Source organism: Sylvia atricapilla, chromosome 22 (genome assembly GCF_009819655.1).
Source record: "Sylvia atricapilla isolate bSylAtr1 chromosome 22, bSylAtr1.pri, whole genome shotgun sequence".
Lineage (NCBI taxonomy): Eukaryota > Metazoa > Chordata > Aves > Passeriformes > Sylviidae > Sylvia > Sylvia atricapilla.
Window position 1 is genome coordinate 6,705,057 of NC_089161.1, and position 16,980 is coordinate 6,722,036.

The following is a 16,980-nucleotide window of genomic DNA, read 5'->3' on the forward strand; positions in this document are numbered from 1 at the left end:
GTCCCCAGCACCCCCAGCTGTGTCACTGTGAAGCCCCAGTCCCCTCTAGATGTGTAGGGAGTTTACAGTCCCTGTTCCCAGCTTGCCGAGGCTGCTGCTCCATCCCCAGTGCCTAGGCCCCTTCTCCGCTTGGAATGCTCAGGCAGAGCACCTCTGCCTTGGGCTGGGACCTCTGTAGCGTTACAGACCCCACAAATTCACTATTTTTTGACTCTTCCCTGATGCCTCGGGGCGTGCGGGAAGGCGACGGTGCCGCTCGTGTGTTCTGGACCGGGCTGTCACAGGTCTTGTCCAATAAATTAACACTTATTTTCTTGGCTGCTTGTCCGTGCTGCCCGCTGGGGATGGATTTGGGATGGCACGGGTGAGTGTCCATGGGGCAGGGAGAGGTTTCTGGGTCACTGCATTCCCAGCCAGGCTGGGAAACGCTCAGCTCAATGCTCGAAAGCAGGGACTGGAGCCAGGGATGACACCGCTGGGATTCCTGCAGCCCAAACTGAGCTAAACAACCTCTCTTCAGCTGGAATTTCCTAGAAAATAACAATAATCGCTGGAAAAGCCCAGGTGTCCTGGCTGAGACTCCAAAACCTCGCTCCTTCCACCGAGGAAAAGCCGGGAGATGGAAAGGCCGCATCCCGAAGGAAAGAGCAGCTCCCTGGGGAGGGTCTGTGCTGCCCGCAGCCCCCTCCCGGGGTGTTCCAGGATCCCGAGCTGATTCCTGCAGGGATTCGCTTCCATGGAAAGTCTGAACCCCCTCCGAGCGCCGGCGGCGCCTCTCTGCCCTGGGGAGCTGCGGATTAGGTCAGGAAATGAGGCACAAGCAGAGGTAAGAGGTTTCCTGGAGGCCTGGCCAAGGCTGCGGTTATTAACCCAGGCTTCCCGAGCCTGGAAAAACCCTCCACACTCAGAACCGTGGCAGAGTTTTTGCCCGCTCTTGGCAGTTTTCAGAGCAGAAGCACCCGGAGCCGCTCCCCCGTGGAATTTCCGCGCGCTCCGGGGTGTTTGGCTTGGATGGGTCAGGGAGGTGTTCCCGGCCCTGGGGGGGTCACAAAGATCATTTCAGTATTGACAGGCAGCCCCTGCCCCTGGGTGGAGGGGAACAGGGCTGGGATGAGCATAACGCTGCAGTTGGGGGCCGGCAGCTGAGGTGGTTTTGGGGGTATTTTGGATGGTTTTATCCATCTCTCAGCCTGGAAACTGAGGTGATTTGGGGATCCTTTGGGTGGTTTTATCTATCCTTCAGCCTGAAAAACCAGAGGAAAGGAGGTGGGAGCACCTTCCAGCCTCATCATCCTCTCATCCTGCTCTGAAAATCCCTTTTTTCCTGCGTTTTGCAGCTCTCAGACCCCGTCCTGGTGCTCAGCCCTCGGCACAATCCGGCTTGGGCTGCTTGGAATCCAATCCCCTGGGAGAAAATCTCTGCTCATCCCCATTCCCGTCTCCAGAGACCTCGTCTCTCCATCCCAGCGCCTTCCCTTTGCTCCTTCCCTGGGTTTTCACCCCAGACCTCCAGGATTCACCCCCCAGGGCTGGCTCGGTGTCCGTGCCGAGCTCGGGGGGTTTGGGATCATCCCGATCCCGCCGGAATCCTCTGGAACGCGCCAGGAACGTGGAAAGGGGCCCCAGGCCGGCAGCGGGGGCTGCAGAGCCTCCGGCAGCCCCGGCCTGGGTGGGAAAAGTGGGATTTGGGGGATTTGGGTCCTTTTCCTGCTCCCTCCTGGGATAAAGCGCCCCCGGGGCTGCAGCAACCTCGCTGCGGGGGGCGGGGATCGGAATCCACCCTTGGATCGGGAGGGGTGCTGTGATCCCGGATCCCAGATTTTGGGGGTGCAGCGATGTTTTTTCCAAGAGCTGACGAGGTGAGAGAAAAAGCTGAGCTGCTCCTTCCGTCGCTCCCTCCCTGCAGCCGCACAAACCCCTGCCCGCTCCGCGCGGGATCCTCCCCCCTGCTCGCTTTCCCGTGGGTTTAAAACTCATCTCACCGGGAAAAAGCCCCCGAAACAACAACACACCCCGGCGCCGACTCCCCTGGCAGCGGTGTGTTCTGGGGGTGATTATTTGTGGCCCTTTGTGGGTTTTCCCCCTCCCAGGCAGCGCGGGAGGAGGAAGGGGCCGGCTCAGGTGTGGCTTTAGGACCCAGCGGATACCCTGCGCTGGAGGTAGGAGGATTTTTGAGTGGGGTTTTTTTTTTTTTTTTTTTTTTTGGTTTTTTTTTTTCACTCTCATTTCAAGAGTTTTGGGGAAGCAGAAAGAGGAGACCGAGGCGGTGGGCGAGGGCAGAGCCGGCACTCACTGGTAAGGACCAGGTGAGGGAAACCCCCCCCAATTCTCAGGAATTCCTGGGAGCCCCCCCCAGCAGCAAACGGGGCTGAGCCCCCATTTTGGGAGCTTTGTGAAATCACCTTTAAAACTTCAACAGCTGAGAGCTTGGAAAAGTTGTTTTCAGCTTCTTAACATCACAAAGGCAAACCCCCTCGATTTTTGGGGTGCTGAAGGAACGGCAGCCGGGGGAGAGGAGGGGGCCCTTCTTTGAGGCCTGGCAGTTGAAGATTTTTAACCACTTCCAAAAAGTCTAAAAATACCCCAAAATCCTGGAGGAAGCCGTGGGTTTGTTGGTTGGGTTTTTTTTTTTGTTTGGGTCTTTTTTTTTTTTTTCTTTTCCATGCTGAAAGGAGATTGTTGAAAAGGGATCTTTTATCCCGATTTATTTGGGGGGACAGGCCCCTGAGGAAAAGGTGATGTGTGAAAATGGGGATCGGGGCATCAAGTTCTTTACCTCTGGTCAGGGGCAAAAAAAATTGGAATCCTTCATTATTCCCTTTGTTCTCTCACTCTCTGGCAAAGGGAAAGCTAAGGGAAAAAAAAAAGAAAGAAAAAAAAAAAAAAAAAGAAAAAAAGAAAAGAAAGGAAAATGGGGAAAAAAAAAAAAAGCTGGGGGAGGGGGGAAAGGCTGGGGGAAGGTGGGGTTTAGCAGAATGAAAGGGACTGTGGTGTTCTTTCTCCGGGGTTGATTGTTCCCAGATGTGCAGTTGCAAAAACATCTGGCTCGGTCGGAGCCGCCGGACCCCTGCACGGAGGGAGCGGAGCCTGGGGAAGGGAAGGGGGAACAACGGGGCCCTCCCGGTGGGGAGCGGCCGGAGCAGGGGAGGACGGGGGGACGAGGGCGAAGGCGGCTTCATCCCCTCCTGGGGGCCTTGGGTGAAGGGCGGACATGGTGGGGACATGGTGGGGACATCGGTGTCGCTCTGGGGTCTCTGTCGGGAGCAGCCGCTGGCGTCGCCGTCGGGGCAGACGTGACCCGACTGTCCCCGTCCCGTAGCCAAACCCTGCGAGCTCCGGCCAAGACTTGGGGGAAATTCAGGGAACTGGAGCTCGGGAGAAGCCGCGCCGGCTGGAAAGGGGGCTGGCAGGAGGGCACTGTGTGAGGGGCCGTGTCCTTGGGAAGGCGGGAGGACAGCGGGCAATGGCTCCAGGGCTGGTGTCCGTCTGTCCATCCATCCCTCCATCATCCCTCCCTCCCTCCCTGCTGGGATCTGGACGCTGAATGCAGATGACTTGGATCCGCAGGATGCCGGTGCAGGCATCCCGTGGGATCCCAGCACGTGCAGAAGCAGCAGAGCTCGGGATGGACACCCCCAACCCCTCTGGCCCCCCCAGAGCCCGTGGCCAGGCTCCAGGTGCGGTCCTGGATCCAAGGTCTGCCAGCTCGGCACAGCCTCTGGAGACACGCTGATCCCGCTCATCCCGATCCCTCCTGTCCCGGGACACTCCCAACCCGGCTCAGTCCGTGTCCGTGTCACGGCCAGGCCGTGGGGAGCACACAGGCCCTGTCCCACCGAGGGACAGCCAGGGCCGAGTGGTGACCCCAGCCCGGGAGGGGACCCACTCCCCGGATTCCCAGTGCCGGGAAGGGTCACCATCTCCGGGGGCTCCGGTCCTGGCAATGGGGAGGGTGGGATTCCTATGGGATGGGCTGTGGGGGGGAAGGGGCTGCAGGATGTGGTCGCTGAGGTGCTGTGGTGGTGATGGAGAGGACCTGGGCAGCAGAGGGCTCCACGCTCTGGTCTGAGGCAGGACAAGGTCCCTGGAGGGTGCCTCAGGTGACCGGGGTGGCTGGAGAATGTAACTGGTGATGGAGCGGGATGGGATCCCCGCAGGATTCTACACCCTGGAGCTGGTGCAGGATGGGATCTCTGGAAGATCCCACCCCCCAGAGCTGCTGTAGTCGGTCTCACTAACCCTTCCCGAGTGTTGCAGGGCTGGAGCCGCGTTCCCCCGGGATCTGGGCCGGGAAGTTCTCTTGGAACGGGAGGTTGATGTTCCCGCTCTGCAGAGATGAGATTCCAAAGGGCTCCTCTCGCTCGTGCCTCAGTTTCCCCACTCCAGCAGCAGAGCCACGAGATCCCGGGGAGGATCTCCCCATCCAAGCGCCAGGAATGCCGGCGGGATTCCTCCTCAAACTCCTTCTCCTGGATTTCAGAGGACGCTTTTTGGGGAGAATTTCTCATTTTCCCCCGGATTTTCCCCCTGGAGCTGGCTGGGGGTGGGGGAAGGGCGGCCGGCATTCCTGCCAGGCTCTCGGCCTTGGCCCCTGGTCCAGCCTTGGAAAACACCGGGAAGCCGCGAGCACCCGAGGCCGCCAAACTACGGGATTCTCCTCAAAATCTGCGCTGCTCTCCTGAAATCCCCACGTTCCTTTGGATTTAGGGGACACCCGGGCAAACGGAGCATGCCCCCAAAACAATTCCTTTCCCAAGGAATTGGAAAACCTCGGGAAAGAAACCCCAAAGTTCCGCTCTGGGGGGTCCGGGCCTCTCCCCGCATCCCGGGAGCGATCCCGGATCTCGGCAGGGATCCCGACATTCCGGGAGTGATCCTGACACCCTGAAAGTGATCCCGACATCCAGGAGTGATCCTGACCCCTCGGGAGGCTCCCAAGGTCCCGGGAATGATCCCAGGAGTGTTCCCGCATCCCGGCGTTTCTCCTCCCTGCTCTGCAGGGATATTCCAGGGCTTGGTCCTTGCAAATCCCCTGGGAGGGGGCGGGAAGCTTTTTGGGGGAAATTCCTTGTTTTCTGAGGATTTGGAGGGGGAGGACATTTTTGGAGGCAGCTCCCGGGGCTGTGTCGGGGCGGGTGTGGGCACAGTGACCCCGTGTGTCCCCTCCCTCTGAATTCCCTCTGTTACACCCCAGACTCCTCCGGCTCATCCCGGCCGCGCTCCCGCCCCGTCATTCCAGCAGGATGAGAGCCACGGAGCTCCTGGTGCTGTGTCTGCCAGGTGAGTGCCCCCGACACCCCCCACCCCCCCGGCACTGGTCGGATCGTCTAAATCCGCAATTTCCGCCTCCGTTTTTACCGATTTTCTTCAGTTTTAAACCCCAAGACATATCTGGAGGGTCCGAAAGATCATTTTCAGGGTCTAAACCCCATTTCTAGAGCCAAAAAACTATTTTATTGTGTCCCTCAAGCCTCCTTTTTACATCCCCAAACTTCATTTTTATGTTTTAAACACTAATTCTTAGGTCCCAAACCCTTATTTTAAGGTCACCAAACCTCATTTTTACATCCCTAAACCTAAGCTTTAGGTCCCAAATCTCCACTTTTGAAGCCCGAAGCTCTGATTCTGTGGTTGAAAACCTCATGTTTTTGTGGTACAAATCCTCATTGCTGAGTCCCAAATGCCCTTTTTGATGTCTAAAGGTTCATCTTAATGACAAAACCCTCATTTTTAAGGCCCAAAGTTCAGTTTTCAAAGTCCAAAGGCTCCAATTTAGAAGCCAAAAGTTTGTTTGTAGACCCAAATACTCAATTTTTTGGGCCAAAGCCCCATTTTTACCTTCCAGAGTCTCATTTTGGGGATCAGGGCCTCCAAAAATCAATTTTTGGGGTAGAAAGTGTTAATTTTTGGTACCAAAGCATCATTTGAGGGATGATCAAGAGCTGGCCACAACTCCCAGTGATTTTTAGGTGGCTGCACCATCACTCAGTCCCTGTTATTCCCCAAAATTCCCCCCAAATCCCACCTCGGGCTCATCTTTAGGCTGGGAACAGCTCTGAGCTGGGGCCACAAGGCACCAGGCAAATCCCTCGCACCATGAGGACACGGAGGTAGCACAAAATGGGGACAAAATCCAGGAAAATTATATTTATACCCCCCAGGGGCTGGCAGAGCCAAGATGGAAACGAGCAGGGAGGGGATGGAGCCGGAGCCAGGAAAAGTTTGGGTGAAACCGGCTCCACACAAAGGCTGGAGGACACATGGAAAATATTATGGGGGCGAGGGAAGGGGGGCAGGAGCCTCAAACCCCATCCCGGCGGCATTCCCGGCCCAGGGATGCTCCTGTCTCCGGGATACGGAGGGACTGAGCATGTCCTGGGGGTGGCGTGCTCTGATCCTACCCTTCCTGGGAATTCTGGTCCCTTCAACTCTTCCGTGCTGCATTTGGAGCCCATTGCCCCTCTGGATCCTCCGCAGGATGAGCTCCAAAGGGACACAGGGGCTTGGAGCATCCCTGGGATCCGTGGGGCTGTGGTGGCCAGGATCCTCCGGGATCACCTCTGAGGTCACCTTTGGGGTCACCCCTGGGATCACCGGGATGCTGCAGGAACCCCGGGCTGGGGCTGATCTGCATCCCTGAGCATCCCAAACCCTTCCCCTGCTCTCCCGGGGCCGTGCAGCCCAGAGGACAGAGGGCTGGAACTGGGGATGGTGGGAGCAGGGAATCCCAGATCCTGGGTTTGAGATGTCCATGGCAATCCCGAATCCTGGTTTTGGGGTGTTCATGGGAATCCCAAATCCTGGGTTTGAGGCGTGTGTGGGAATCCGAAATCCCGCGTTTGGGATGTCCGTGGGAAACCTGAATTCCAGATTTGGGGTGTCTGTAGAAATCCCGGGTTTGGGGTGTCTGTGGGAATCCCGGGTTTGGGGGGTGAGTGGGAATCCCGGGTTTGGGGTGTCCATGTCCCACTGATCCCTCCCCGTGTCCTGCAGTGCTCCTGGTGCAGGGACAGTACAGCAGGTTCGAGGGCATCACCTACCCCGAGCCAGTCCAGTATTCCCAGTACGACCAGCAGGCAGGTGAGAGCCGGGGTGGTCCTCGCCCCCTCCTCCAACTTGCTTCTCTCCCTGGACAGACACCCATCGCTCTGATCCCTCTTCTTGCTCCAGTCCTCTTCATTTCATTCTTTTCCTCCTGCCTCTGGAATTCCCAACCTTCCCATTTCCTCCCTCTGCTCTTACAATTCTTTATTAAACCTTTATCCAATTATTTATTAAATCCCTATTCAATTCTTTATTAAAATGTATCCAATTCTTTATTAAATCTTTAACTATTAGTTAAAATTTATCCAATTATTTTTTTAACCTTTATTCATCCCAAATCGCCACCTGGTGGGAAGTGGCCCATCCCTGGAGTGGCTGGAGGGAGTTTTCCCATTCCACCACGGAATTCCAGGAATCTCATTTCCCAGTCCCCACGGGATGAGTTTTCTCCCTAAACCCATCCTCAGCCTGTTTCTGTTTTTTCCCCAGAAATTCAGGACTACTACGACTATCATGGTGAGTGTTTCCCATGGGATGCTGGGGGGGATCAGGGTTTTGGGGTGTCCCTGCACGGGGTCTCTCCTTGCAGATGTCACCCCCCGAGCCCCGGAGGAGCAGTTCCGGTATCAATCTCAGCAGCAATCCCAGCAGGAAACCGTGCCGGCCCCGACCCCAGGTGGGTGACAGCTCCCTCAGGGTGGGTGACATCCCCACGGGATAGGTGACATCCCCACGGGGTGGGTGACAGCCCCACGGGGTGGGTGACAGTCCCCAGGGTGGGTGACAGCCCCCGGGGTGGGTGACAGTCCCCAGGGTGGGTGACAGCCCCCAGGATGGGTGACAGCCCCCCAGGGTGAGTGACAGCCCCCAGGGTGGGGACTCTCTGTCCCTCCTCCGCACCCCCAGCCAACTGCGCTCCCCCGGAGCAGCCGATGGGTGCCAAGGATGCTCTAGCCCTAAAATCCAGGGAAAGAGCAGGGAGATGCTTCTGCCTCATCCTGAAATTCCCTCCCCTGTCCCCCTGTCCCCGTGTCCCCGTGTCCGCCCTCAGCTGCGGTGCCCGAGACAGAGCCCACGGAGCCGGGACCGCTCGGTGAGTGCCGCTCCCACCCCACGGTCCCCGCGCACGGCTCCGCCCGCCCTGTGCCCCGCTGGAGCCGGGCTGTGCTGCCGGGGGGCACAGTCGGGGCGGGGGGAGGCGCTGCCTGAGGAATTCCCGGGAATTGCCGGTTCCTGCTGTCCGCAGACTGCCGGGAGGAGCAGTACCCCTGCACCCGGCTCTACTCCGTGCACAAGCCCTGCAAACAGTGCCTGAACGAGATCTGCTTCTACAGGTGCGTGACGGAGGGGAAACGTTCCCTGATCCCTCTGGAGATTTTGGGAACCCCTCTGCTTTACATCCCCATCCTTTCTATCCCCTAAAAAATTCCAGCCTCCGCCGGGTTTACGTCATCAACAAGGAGATCTGCGTCCGCACCGTGTGCGCCCACGAAGAGCTGCTGCGAGGTGAGAGAGGGCACCCCGAAAAACCGGGATCACACCCATCCAAATCACCCTTTTCCCCGGAATTCTGGGGAGGGAAAATCCCGCTGGACCAAAGCTCCGGAGAACAGAGCGGGATGGAGCTTTGGGATGGGGCTAGAGTGCGGGGGTTCCCCCGCTGCTCTCCAGGACTTTTCCCGGTATCCCCACAATCGCTCGCTCTCCGCAGCCGACCTGTGCCGAGACAAGTTCTCCAAGTGCGGGGTGATGGCCACGAGCGGCCTGTGCCAGAGCGTGGGCTCGTCCTGCGCCCGCAGCTGCGGCGGCTGCTGAGCCCCGGCCCCGCTCCGGCCCCGCCCCGCGCCGCTGGAGATCCCGTGCATGAGCCAGCAGCTTCCCGGAATCCCGGAATTCCTCTTCTTTTTGTGCACATAATAATTAAAACAGGGGGGGGTGTTCTTATTTTTGTGCCTTCCTCTGTTCTGTGGCGGGGGGGAGCCCCTCCCTGTGTCGCTATAGGACACGGAATGAACAACACGCACGCGCTCAAGTCGTCAGGACAAAAAGAGGGAAGTTTATTTTCTACTTCGGTTTATATAGGTTCTGGACAATCACCAGGGCTTGGACAATGAGGTTGCCACCTCCCCAACCCCACTGGTTAAACCAGAAGTTCATCAATTGTCCCTCCTCAAGAGAGCAATGAAAGCAATTACTTCGTTTACATGAAAATCTGTGAGAAACTCTACTACAAAAACGCAAACATGAAAAGGCTGAAAAAGATCAGGGCGACACCCTGCCCAGAGGATCCCGCAGGGAACGGGGGGTCCCTGCAGCTGCCGGCTCCTTTCTTTGGGATTATTCCCAGATTTTGGGCTCCCGGCTCCTTCCTTTGGGATTATTCCGAATTGTGTGTGGGGTTCTGATGATTTGAACAATCCCCAGTCCTGTGCACGGGGGTGCGATGGTTTGGGGGCGGGGGGGAGATGGATAGAGGCTTTTGGGGTGGGGTCACTAGGGGTTGTGGGGGTTCCGTTTGGGATGGTTCCTATAGGAAGAGGCACAGTATGGAAATGTTTGGGGTAAAGTCTGGGTCACCTATAGACAATGAAGGGGTTTGGGGCTGGCTTTGGGGTGCTGGCTGGGTCTCCGCTGGGGTCTTAGTGTTTAGGATCCCCTATAGAAAGGGTTGTGGATGGAGTCTGGCAGAGTTTAGGGTCCCCTATATAAAGGGGAGGGGTTGGGGTGTGCTGCATGTGCAGGGAGCAGGGCGGGGTGTAGGGTTTGGGGATTTTCTGCAGGTCTCCGTAGGAAATTGTGTAGGAAAGCTCTCAGATATAGGGACAGCTCCCGGATATAGGATGTGCCTCTTGTCTACGGTGTGTGTCTCATACAGAGTGTGTGTGTCCTGCCTATGGGGTGTAGCTCTTCTCTGGGGTGTGCAGGGCCCTTTTATAGGGTACAGCTCTCATAACAGGGAGTGTCTCATCAACAGAGTCTATTTCCCATCTCTAATATGTATCTCCCCTTGATAAGGTGAAGTCCCCCTCTGCAGGGTGAATCTCTCCTCTACCGGGTGAATTTCTCATCTATAGGGTGAATCTCCCCTCTGTAGGGTGAATCTCCCCTCTATAAAGGAGCAGTTCCCCTCTACAGGGTGTATTTCCCCTCTATAGTCTGAATTTCTCATCTATAGGGTGAATTTCCCCCCAAAGCTTCTCTCTCGTCTATAGGGTGCAGCTTTATCACCATCATTATTTGCTATTTATTACAATTCCTTATTCTTTACTCTTCATCATTATTAATTATGATTATTGGGGTTTGGTTATTGTTTATTTCTATTTATTAGTTACTTTTTATTACTGTTATATTTATAATTACTCTTTTTATTCATTATTATCTGGGGACCTAATCCCACCCAGCCCAAATTTGGGCATTCCCAAAATGCCAACTTCCCCCCAAGAAATCCCTCAGAACTCCCAGTTTGGATTTTCCATGTTTATTCCCACTGCGCCTGAGGGGGGGCAGAGCCACCACCTCTCTTTCCGTGGCTTTCCCAACCTCGGGCTGCCCTGGAGCACCAGTAAAAACCCCCAATTCCCAAAAATTCCACATAAAACCCCTGCTAGTTCCTAAAAAATCCTTCAAAAATACAAATCCAGGGAGTTTTTTGTTAGAAAAAGGAGGAAAATTAAAATAGGGTGATGGCAGGGCTTGGAAGGTTGGAGGGGAATAAATCAGTTGGGTCTTCTGAGGCTAAAACAAGGGAATGTTCCCCATTCTTTAGTTAAAAACTGCAACAGGAAAATGGGAAAACCGTCCACGAGGTCCCAAATTGTATCAAAAATAGACAAATTTTGTTGGCTGGTGGGAAAAGTGCAGCTTTTTCCTGGAGAAAAGGGAATGAGGAGACAAAAATCGCTGTGGGTTTCAAGCACGAGGATGGGGATGGATCCTCCGATCCCTGAGCTGTGCCGGGCTCTGCTGTGGATGTGAGGATCAGGGAGGGATCCCGCTCATCCCTGCGCGGAGCTGTGCCACTCCCTGGGGATGTCCTGGAATTCCCTAGGTTCCGCTGGGATGTCGCTGCAGCTCCTGCTCCTTGAGCAGCGCGATCTGCAGGAGGGAGGGGAGATTGTGGGGCCGGGCTGTGTCCCCGTGTCCCCTCGGGCCCTGTCCCCACGGGCCGTGTCCCCCCGGGCCGTGTGCCCCCAGGCCGTGTCCCCATGTCCCCGGGCCATGTCCCCATGTCCCCAACGGGCCATGTCCCCATGTCCCCAGGCCGTGTCCCCGTGTCCCCGGGCCGTGTCCCCATGTCCCCGGGCCGTGTCCCCATGTCCCCACGGGCCGTGTCCCCATGTCCCCGGGCCGTGTCCCCGTGTCCCCCCGGGCCGTGTCCCCGTGTCCCCGGGCCATGTCCCCATGTCCCCAGGCCGTGTTCCCGTGTCCCCGGGCCGTGTCCCCGTGTCCCCGGGCCGTGTCCCCGTGTCCCCGGGCCGTGTCCCCATGTCCCCGTGCCGTGTCCCCGTGTCCCCAACGGGCCATGTCCCCATGTCCCCGGGCCGTGTCCCCGTGTCCCCGGGCCGTGTCCCCATGTCCCCGGGCCGTGTCCCCCCACGGGCCATGTCCCCATGTCCCCGGGCCGTGTCCCCATGTCCCCGGGCCGTGTCCCCGTGTCCCCGGGCCGTGTCCCCGTGTCCCCGGGCCGTGTCCCCATGTCCCCGGGCCGTGTCCCCGTGTCCCCGGGCCGTATCCCCTCACCTGCTCCTCCAGGCTGCCGCGGCCGAGCCGGAGCCGCTCCAGTTCCCGCTGCAGCTCCGCGGGCGCCTCGGGGAGCGGCCGGGCCCGGAGCTCCAGCGCCGACACCTGCGCCTGATGGGGAGGGGTGCCCGGCACCCCGAACTGGGCACTGCCTGCGCCGGGCACCCCGAAAACTGCCCAGAGCCAGCTCCAACCCCTCCCTTCCCGCTGGAATGAGCCCGGCCCCAACCCAGGACCAGCACCCGGTTCATTCCCACGATGAGCTCCCGAAGGCGCAGCCCCAGCCCATGGATCGGGATCAGTCCTGGCCCATGGATCGGGATCAGTCCTGGCCCGTGGATCGGGATCAGCCCCAGCCCATGGATCGGGATCAGCCCCAGCCCGTGGATCGGGATCAGCCCCAGCCCGTGGATCGGGATCAGTCCTGGCCCATGGATTGGGATCAGCCCCAGCCCGTGGATCGGGATCAGCCCCGGCGCAGGGACCCACCCGCAGCACCTGGATGCGCTTCCGAGCCTCCTCCAGCTCCCGCTCGGCCGAGCCCGCGGGGAGATCCGGCCCCGCCGGGAGCTGCGCGGATCCAGCGCGGCCGGGAGGCTCCCGCTCCTGCCCGGACAGATAAATACGTATTAAAGTATGCACAGATATAAAAATACAGATAAACCCAAAATATATTAGAGTAAATATATATATATATAATCTAATATAGTATCAGATAATTAGTTATTATGACATAGCTACCATATGCTAATTAGATAATTAGCCCATAAGGGTGCGGAGCTCTATAGGCCATCCACAGGGTCCTGTCTGGGGTCAAAAGTCAGCAAATTTGGGGTGCGGCCGCCCTCACCTCCTGCTGCCGGTCCTGGGAGGACTCCGGCGGCATTCCCTGTTCCGGCGGCATTCCCGGCTCCCGGAGCACGCCCGGCTCCCGCGACATCCCGGGCTCGCGGAGCATCCGCGGCTCCCGGAGCATTCCAAGCTCCCGCAGCATTTCCGGATCTCGCAGCATTCCCAGCTCCCGCTGCTCCCGCAGCTGCTCCCGCAGCATTCCCTTCTCCCGCCGCGCCTCCGCCAGCGCCCGCCGCGCCTCCTCCAGCCCCTCCTGGGACACCCAGGGGACAGCGGGACAGCCCCGTGACAGCCCCGGGACACCAGGGACTGGCAGAGGGCTCAGGGAGACTGGGACTGGGTCCGGGGAGAACTGGGCCAGGATTCGGGGGAACTGGGGGAGCTGGGAATGGGCTCGGGGGTAGCTGGTAGGAGGGTTGGGGGCAGCTGGGGGGGGTACTGGAAAAGGGGTTCAGGGGAACTGGGGGAGCCGCGAGGGGGTTCAGGAGAAGAGGAAGGAGTTTCAGGGGGAACTGGGGGCACTGGGAATGGTTCAGGGCAAATGGGGGCACTGGGAGGAGTTCAGAGGGAACTGGGGGAATGGAAAAGGCTTTGGGGGAAGTGGGAGAACTGGGAGGGGGTTTACAGAGAATAAGGGGACTGGGAGGGGGTTCGGGAGGAGCTGGGGGCACTGGGAGGGGTTCCGATCCCACCTGGAGCAGCCTCCGGTCCGTCTCGCCGGCGGCCAGCGCGTTCTGGAGCTGCAGGAGCCGCTCGTGGAGCAGGGACCCGTCCGGAACTTCCCCCTTGGAGCCCGGCGGCACCGGGAGCGGCCCCGAGCGGGACTCGGCCTGAGCCAGCTGTGCCCGGGAACGGTTATGGACACTGGGGGAACTGGGGGAACTGGGAGGGGGCTCAGGGAAAGTGGGGGCAGTGGGAGAGGGTTTAGGGGAACTGAGAAGGGGCTCAGGGGGAACTGTGGGACTGGGAAGGGGCTCAGGGGAAGTTGAGAGGAGGTTCAGGGGAAAAGAGAGGAATGGGGAAGGGATTCAGAGACAACTGGGAGACTGAGAGGGGGTTTTGGGGGGAACTGAGGACAGCTGGGATGGGATCCAGGGTAACTCGGGGGAACCGGAGTGGGTTCGGGGGCAACTGGGAAGGCACTCGGGAGACTGGATCAATTAAAAGCCGATTCAGCCACTAGAATTCGCTGGGATCGGAGACGGTACCTGTTTGCGGAGCTGCTCCGCTCGCTCCCGCGCCGCCCGCGCCTCCCCGTCCCGCTCCGCCAGCGCCCGCCGGGCCCGGCCCAGCTCCGCCTCCAGCGCCCGCCGCTGCAGCTCCAGCCGGGAGCTCCGGCTCTCGCACACCTCCAGCTTCTGCCGGGCCTCTTCCAGCTCGCCCAGCTTCTCCTGGAGCCGTCGGAATGCCGGCGTGGAGCCGGGATGTGCCGGGCACACCTGGACTGCGCCACATTCCCACCCGGGCTGCCTGATCTTCCCCACGGGGCTGCCTGCCATTCTACCTGGACTGCCCGGTATTCCCACCCGGACTGCTCAGCATTCCCACCCGGATTGCTCAGTATTCCCGCCCGGACTGCCCGGTATTCCCACCCGGACTGCTCAGCATTCCCACCCGGACTGCTCAGCATTCCCACCCGGACTGCCCGGTATTCCCGCCCGGACTGCTCAGCATTCCCACCCGGACTGCTCAGCATTCCCACCCGGACTGCCCGGTATTCCCACCCGGACTGCTCAGCATTCCCACCCGGACTGCTCAGCATTCCCACCCGGACTGCCCGGTATTCCCGCCCGGACTGCTCAGCATTCCCACCCGGACTGCTCAGCATTCCCACCCGGACTGCCCGGTATTCCCACCCGGACTGCCCGGTATTCCCACCCGGACTGCTCAGCATTCCCACCCGGATTGCTCAGTATTCCCACCCGGCCTGCCCGGTATTCCCGCCCGGCCTGCCCGGTATTCCCACCCGGCCTGCCCGGTATTCCCACCCGGACTGCCCGGTATTCCCACCCGGACTGCTCAGCATTCCCGCCCGGACTGCTCAGCATTCCCGCCCGGACTGCCCAGTATTCCCACCCGGACTGCTCAGCATTCCCACCCGGCCTGGCCGGTATTCCCACCCGGATTGTCCGGTATTCCCGCCCGGACTGCTCAGCATTCCCACCCGGGCTGCCCGGTATTCCCACCCGGATTGCTCAGCATTCCCACCCGGATTGTCCGGTATTCCCACTCGGACTGCTCAGCATTCCCACCCGGACTGCCCGGTATTCCCACCCGGCCTGCCCGGTATTCCCACCCGGACTGCTCAGCACTCCCGCCCGCTGTCCCCAGCCGGACTGTCCCCATGCCCACCTGTGCGGCGCGGCGCTCCCGCTCGGCGCTGCGCAGGCTGCGCTGCAGGGCGCTCAGGCGGTGCCGCAGGTCGCGGCATTCCCGCTGGGAATGGCGCAGGTTCTCGTCCTGCAGCAGCCGCGAGGCTCGGGCCGCGCTCAGCTCCCGGCGCCCTGCGGGCACGGCACAGCGCTCAGCGGGGGCCCGGCGCTCGTGGGGTGGGCAGCGGCTCCGTGGGTTCGCGCGGGCGCGAGGGGGGATTGCTGGGGCTGGTGGGGGAGGCGATGGGGTTTTACTGGGGTTTATGGGGGTGCGAGGGGGTTACCGGGGCTTGTGCGGGTAAAGAGAGGCTTTGTGGGGTTTGTGGGGAACGTTACAGGGGTTTATGGGGGTTCAGTGAGCGTTACTGGGGCTTATTGGGGTTTATGGGAATTGCGGAGGGGGTTATTGGAGTTTATGGGAAATGCAGAGGGATTTATGGAGTATGCTGGGGGTTACTGGGATTTAGGGGGGTTGACTGTGGTTTATGGGGATGGAAGGGGGTTACTGGGATTTATGGGGTTTACTGGAGTTTATGGAGATAGAAGAGGGTTATTGGGATTTATGGGGGTTTACTGGGGGTTTGAGGGGTGCAGGGGGGTTACTGGGGTTTATGGGGGTTTATGGGGGTTTACGGGGGGTTTCTAGGGTTTAGGGGGGTGCAGGGGGGGTTACTGGGGCAGCAGGGGCGTTACTGGAATTCAAGGGGGATGCACAGGGACTCGATCAGTTTTCCTGGCTTTCCAGAGCATCCACTGGGGAGTTTCCCAGTTCTGCTGGGGCTTATGGGGCTGCAGAGGGGTCTTACCCATTTTATTGGGATTTACGGAGTTGGCACTGGGGGATTCCCAGTTTTACTGGGAATTACAAGGGATCCACAGGGGTTTCCTGGTTTTACTGGGGGTTCTGGGAGATTCAGGGTGGTTTTACCCACTTTACTGGGATTTATGGCATTTGCTCAGGGCATTTCCGTGTTTTCCTGGGGTGGCTGTGGAACGGAGGGAGGTTTTACCAGTTTTATTGGGGTTTTATTGGAGTTTATGGGGGACAAACTGGGAGGGGTTCAAAAGGGATGTGCAGGGGTTTTACCCCTTTCATGGGATTTATGGAAGGGTATTTACAGGTTTTACTGCAATTTATGTGGGATCTGTAGGGGAGTTCACCCGTTTTACTGCAGTTTATGAGAAATTTTAATTTTTTTTTTAATATTTGGGTCTTTATTGGGATTTATGGAGTTTGCATAGGGGAAATTTTCAGCTCTTTTATTGGAGTTTTCAGGAAATACAGGAGGGATTTACCAGTTTTACTGGGATTTATGTGGGATGCAGATGGGTTCTGCCCCACTTCATTGGGATTTATGGAGTTTACACAAGGGGCTTTACTGGTTTTACTGGGTTTTGTGGAGTTTACCAGTTTACCTGGTATTTACACGGGGAGTTTACACAGGGGAATTTACCAGTTTTAATGAGGTTTATGGACATCCATGAGGGTTTTACCAGTTTTATTGGGATTTACGGGGGTGTAGAGGGGTTTTGCCCATTTTATTTGGTTTAGAAGGATCTATGGAAGCTTTTAGCACTTGTACTGGGGTTTAAAGGAGGCGCAGAAGACTTTTACTGGGGTTTACTGGGATTTATGAAGTTTCCCACCAGGATTTTGGAGGAAATGCCGGGGACCGTCCTCCGGTCCGCCCCCTCTGTGCCTCAGTTTCACTCCCAACTCCCACTCGCTGTGGAGGCTCCAGCAGCCGCCAAACCACCCCGAATCCCACAGTTCCCAAAACCCCGCGTCACCTTGCTCGCTCTCGTCCAGCAGTTTCTGGAGCTGCTGTGCGCGGGCGCCGGCGCTGTCCCGCTCCGCCTCCGCCTCCGCCAGGCGCCGGCCCAGGCTGCCCAGCTGCCCCCGGAGCTCCTCCTGCCGGGAACACGGGCTGGAAAAGGGCCGGGGAGGGATAACGGGGACGCGAGGGACAGG

The 16,980-nt window shown here is 58.7% G+C and overlaps 2 protein-coding genes across 4 annotated transcripts in view; one reads left to right on the top strand and one right to left on the bottom strand.

Moving 5' to 3' along the window:
* Positions 1–16,980, bottom strand: part of CROCC (ciliary rootlet coiled-coil, rootletin) — a 94,052-nt gene that overhangs the window by 63,241 nt on the left and 13,831 nt on the right. The window contains exons 17-24 of one of the 3 annotated variants that reach the window (XR_010745239.1): positions 16,800–16,936; positions 14,989–15,140; positions 13,845–14,027; positions 13,329–13,475; positions 12,635–12,889; positions 12,274–12,390; positions 11,785–11,895; positions 10,605–11,139 (exon numbers count right to left, since the gene is read on the bottom strand). Coding sequence is in view for 2 of the 3 variants with exons in the window: in XM_066334433.1 (XP_066190530.1) it covers positions 10,811–11,139; positions 11,785–11,895; positions 12,274–12,390; positions 12,635–12,889; positions 13,329–13,475; positions 13,845–14,027; positions 14,989–15,140; positions 16,800–16,936 (1,431 nt within the window). In the remaining variant the exon portion in view is untranslated. Of the gene's footprint in view, positions 1–10,506; positions 11,140–11,784; positions 11,896–12,273; positions 12,391–12,634; positions 12,890–13,328; positions 13,476–13,844; positions 14,028–14,988; positions 15,141–16,799; positions 16,937–16,980 lie in introns of those variants that run through there. The other 2 variants (XM_066334433.1, XM_066334434.1) reach the window with 2 other exon arrangements.
* Positions 5,213–8,973, top strand: MFAP2 (microfibril associated protein 2). The gene is made up of 8 exons (XM_066334210.1): positions 5,213–5,280; positions 6,994–7,080; positions 7,534–7,560; positions 7,634–7,720; positions 8,096–8,137; positions 8,291–8,378; positions 8,477–8,550; positions 8,756–8,973. The coding sequence occupies exons 1-8, from the start codon at positions 5,244–5,246 to the stop codon at positions 8,857–8,859; spliced, it is 546 nt and encodes a 181-aa protein (XP_066190307.1). The 5' UTR covers positions 5,213–5,243; the 3' UTR covers positions 8,860–8,973.

What these genes read in the sequence shown, in the direction of transcription:
- MFAP2 (XM_066334210.1), top strand. Translation starts at nt 5,244, where the DNA reads ATGAGAGCCACGGAGCTCCTGGTGCTGTGTCTGCCAG. An exon ending in CACGGAGCCGGGACCGCTCG is followed by an intron (nt 8,138 to 8,290) that starts GTGAGTGCCGCT and finishes TGCTGTCCGCAG; the next exon opens with ACTGCCGGGAGGAGCAGTAC. An exon ending in CCACGAAGAGCTGCTGCGAG is followed by an intron (nt 8,551 to 8,755) that starts GTGAGAGAGGGC and finishes CGCTCTCCGCAG; the next exon opens with CCGACCTGTGCCGAGACAAG.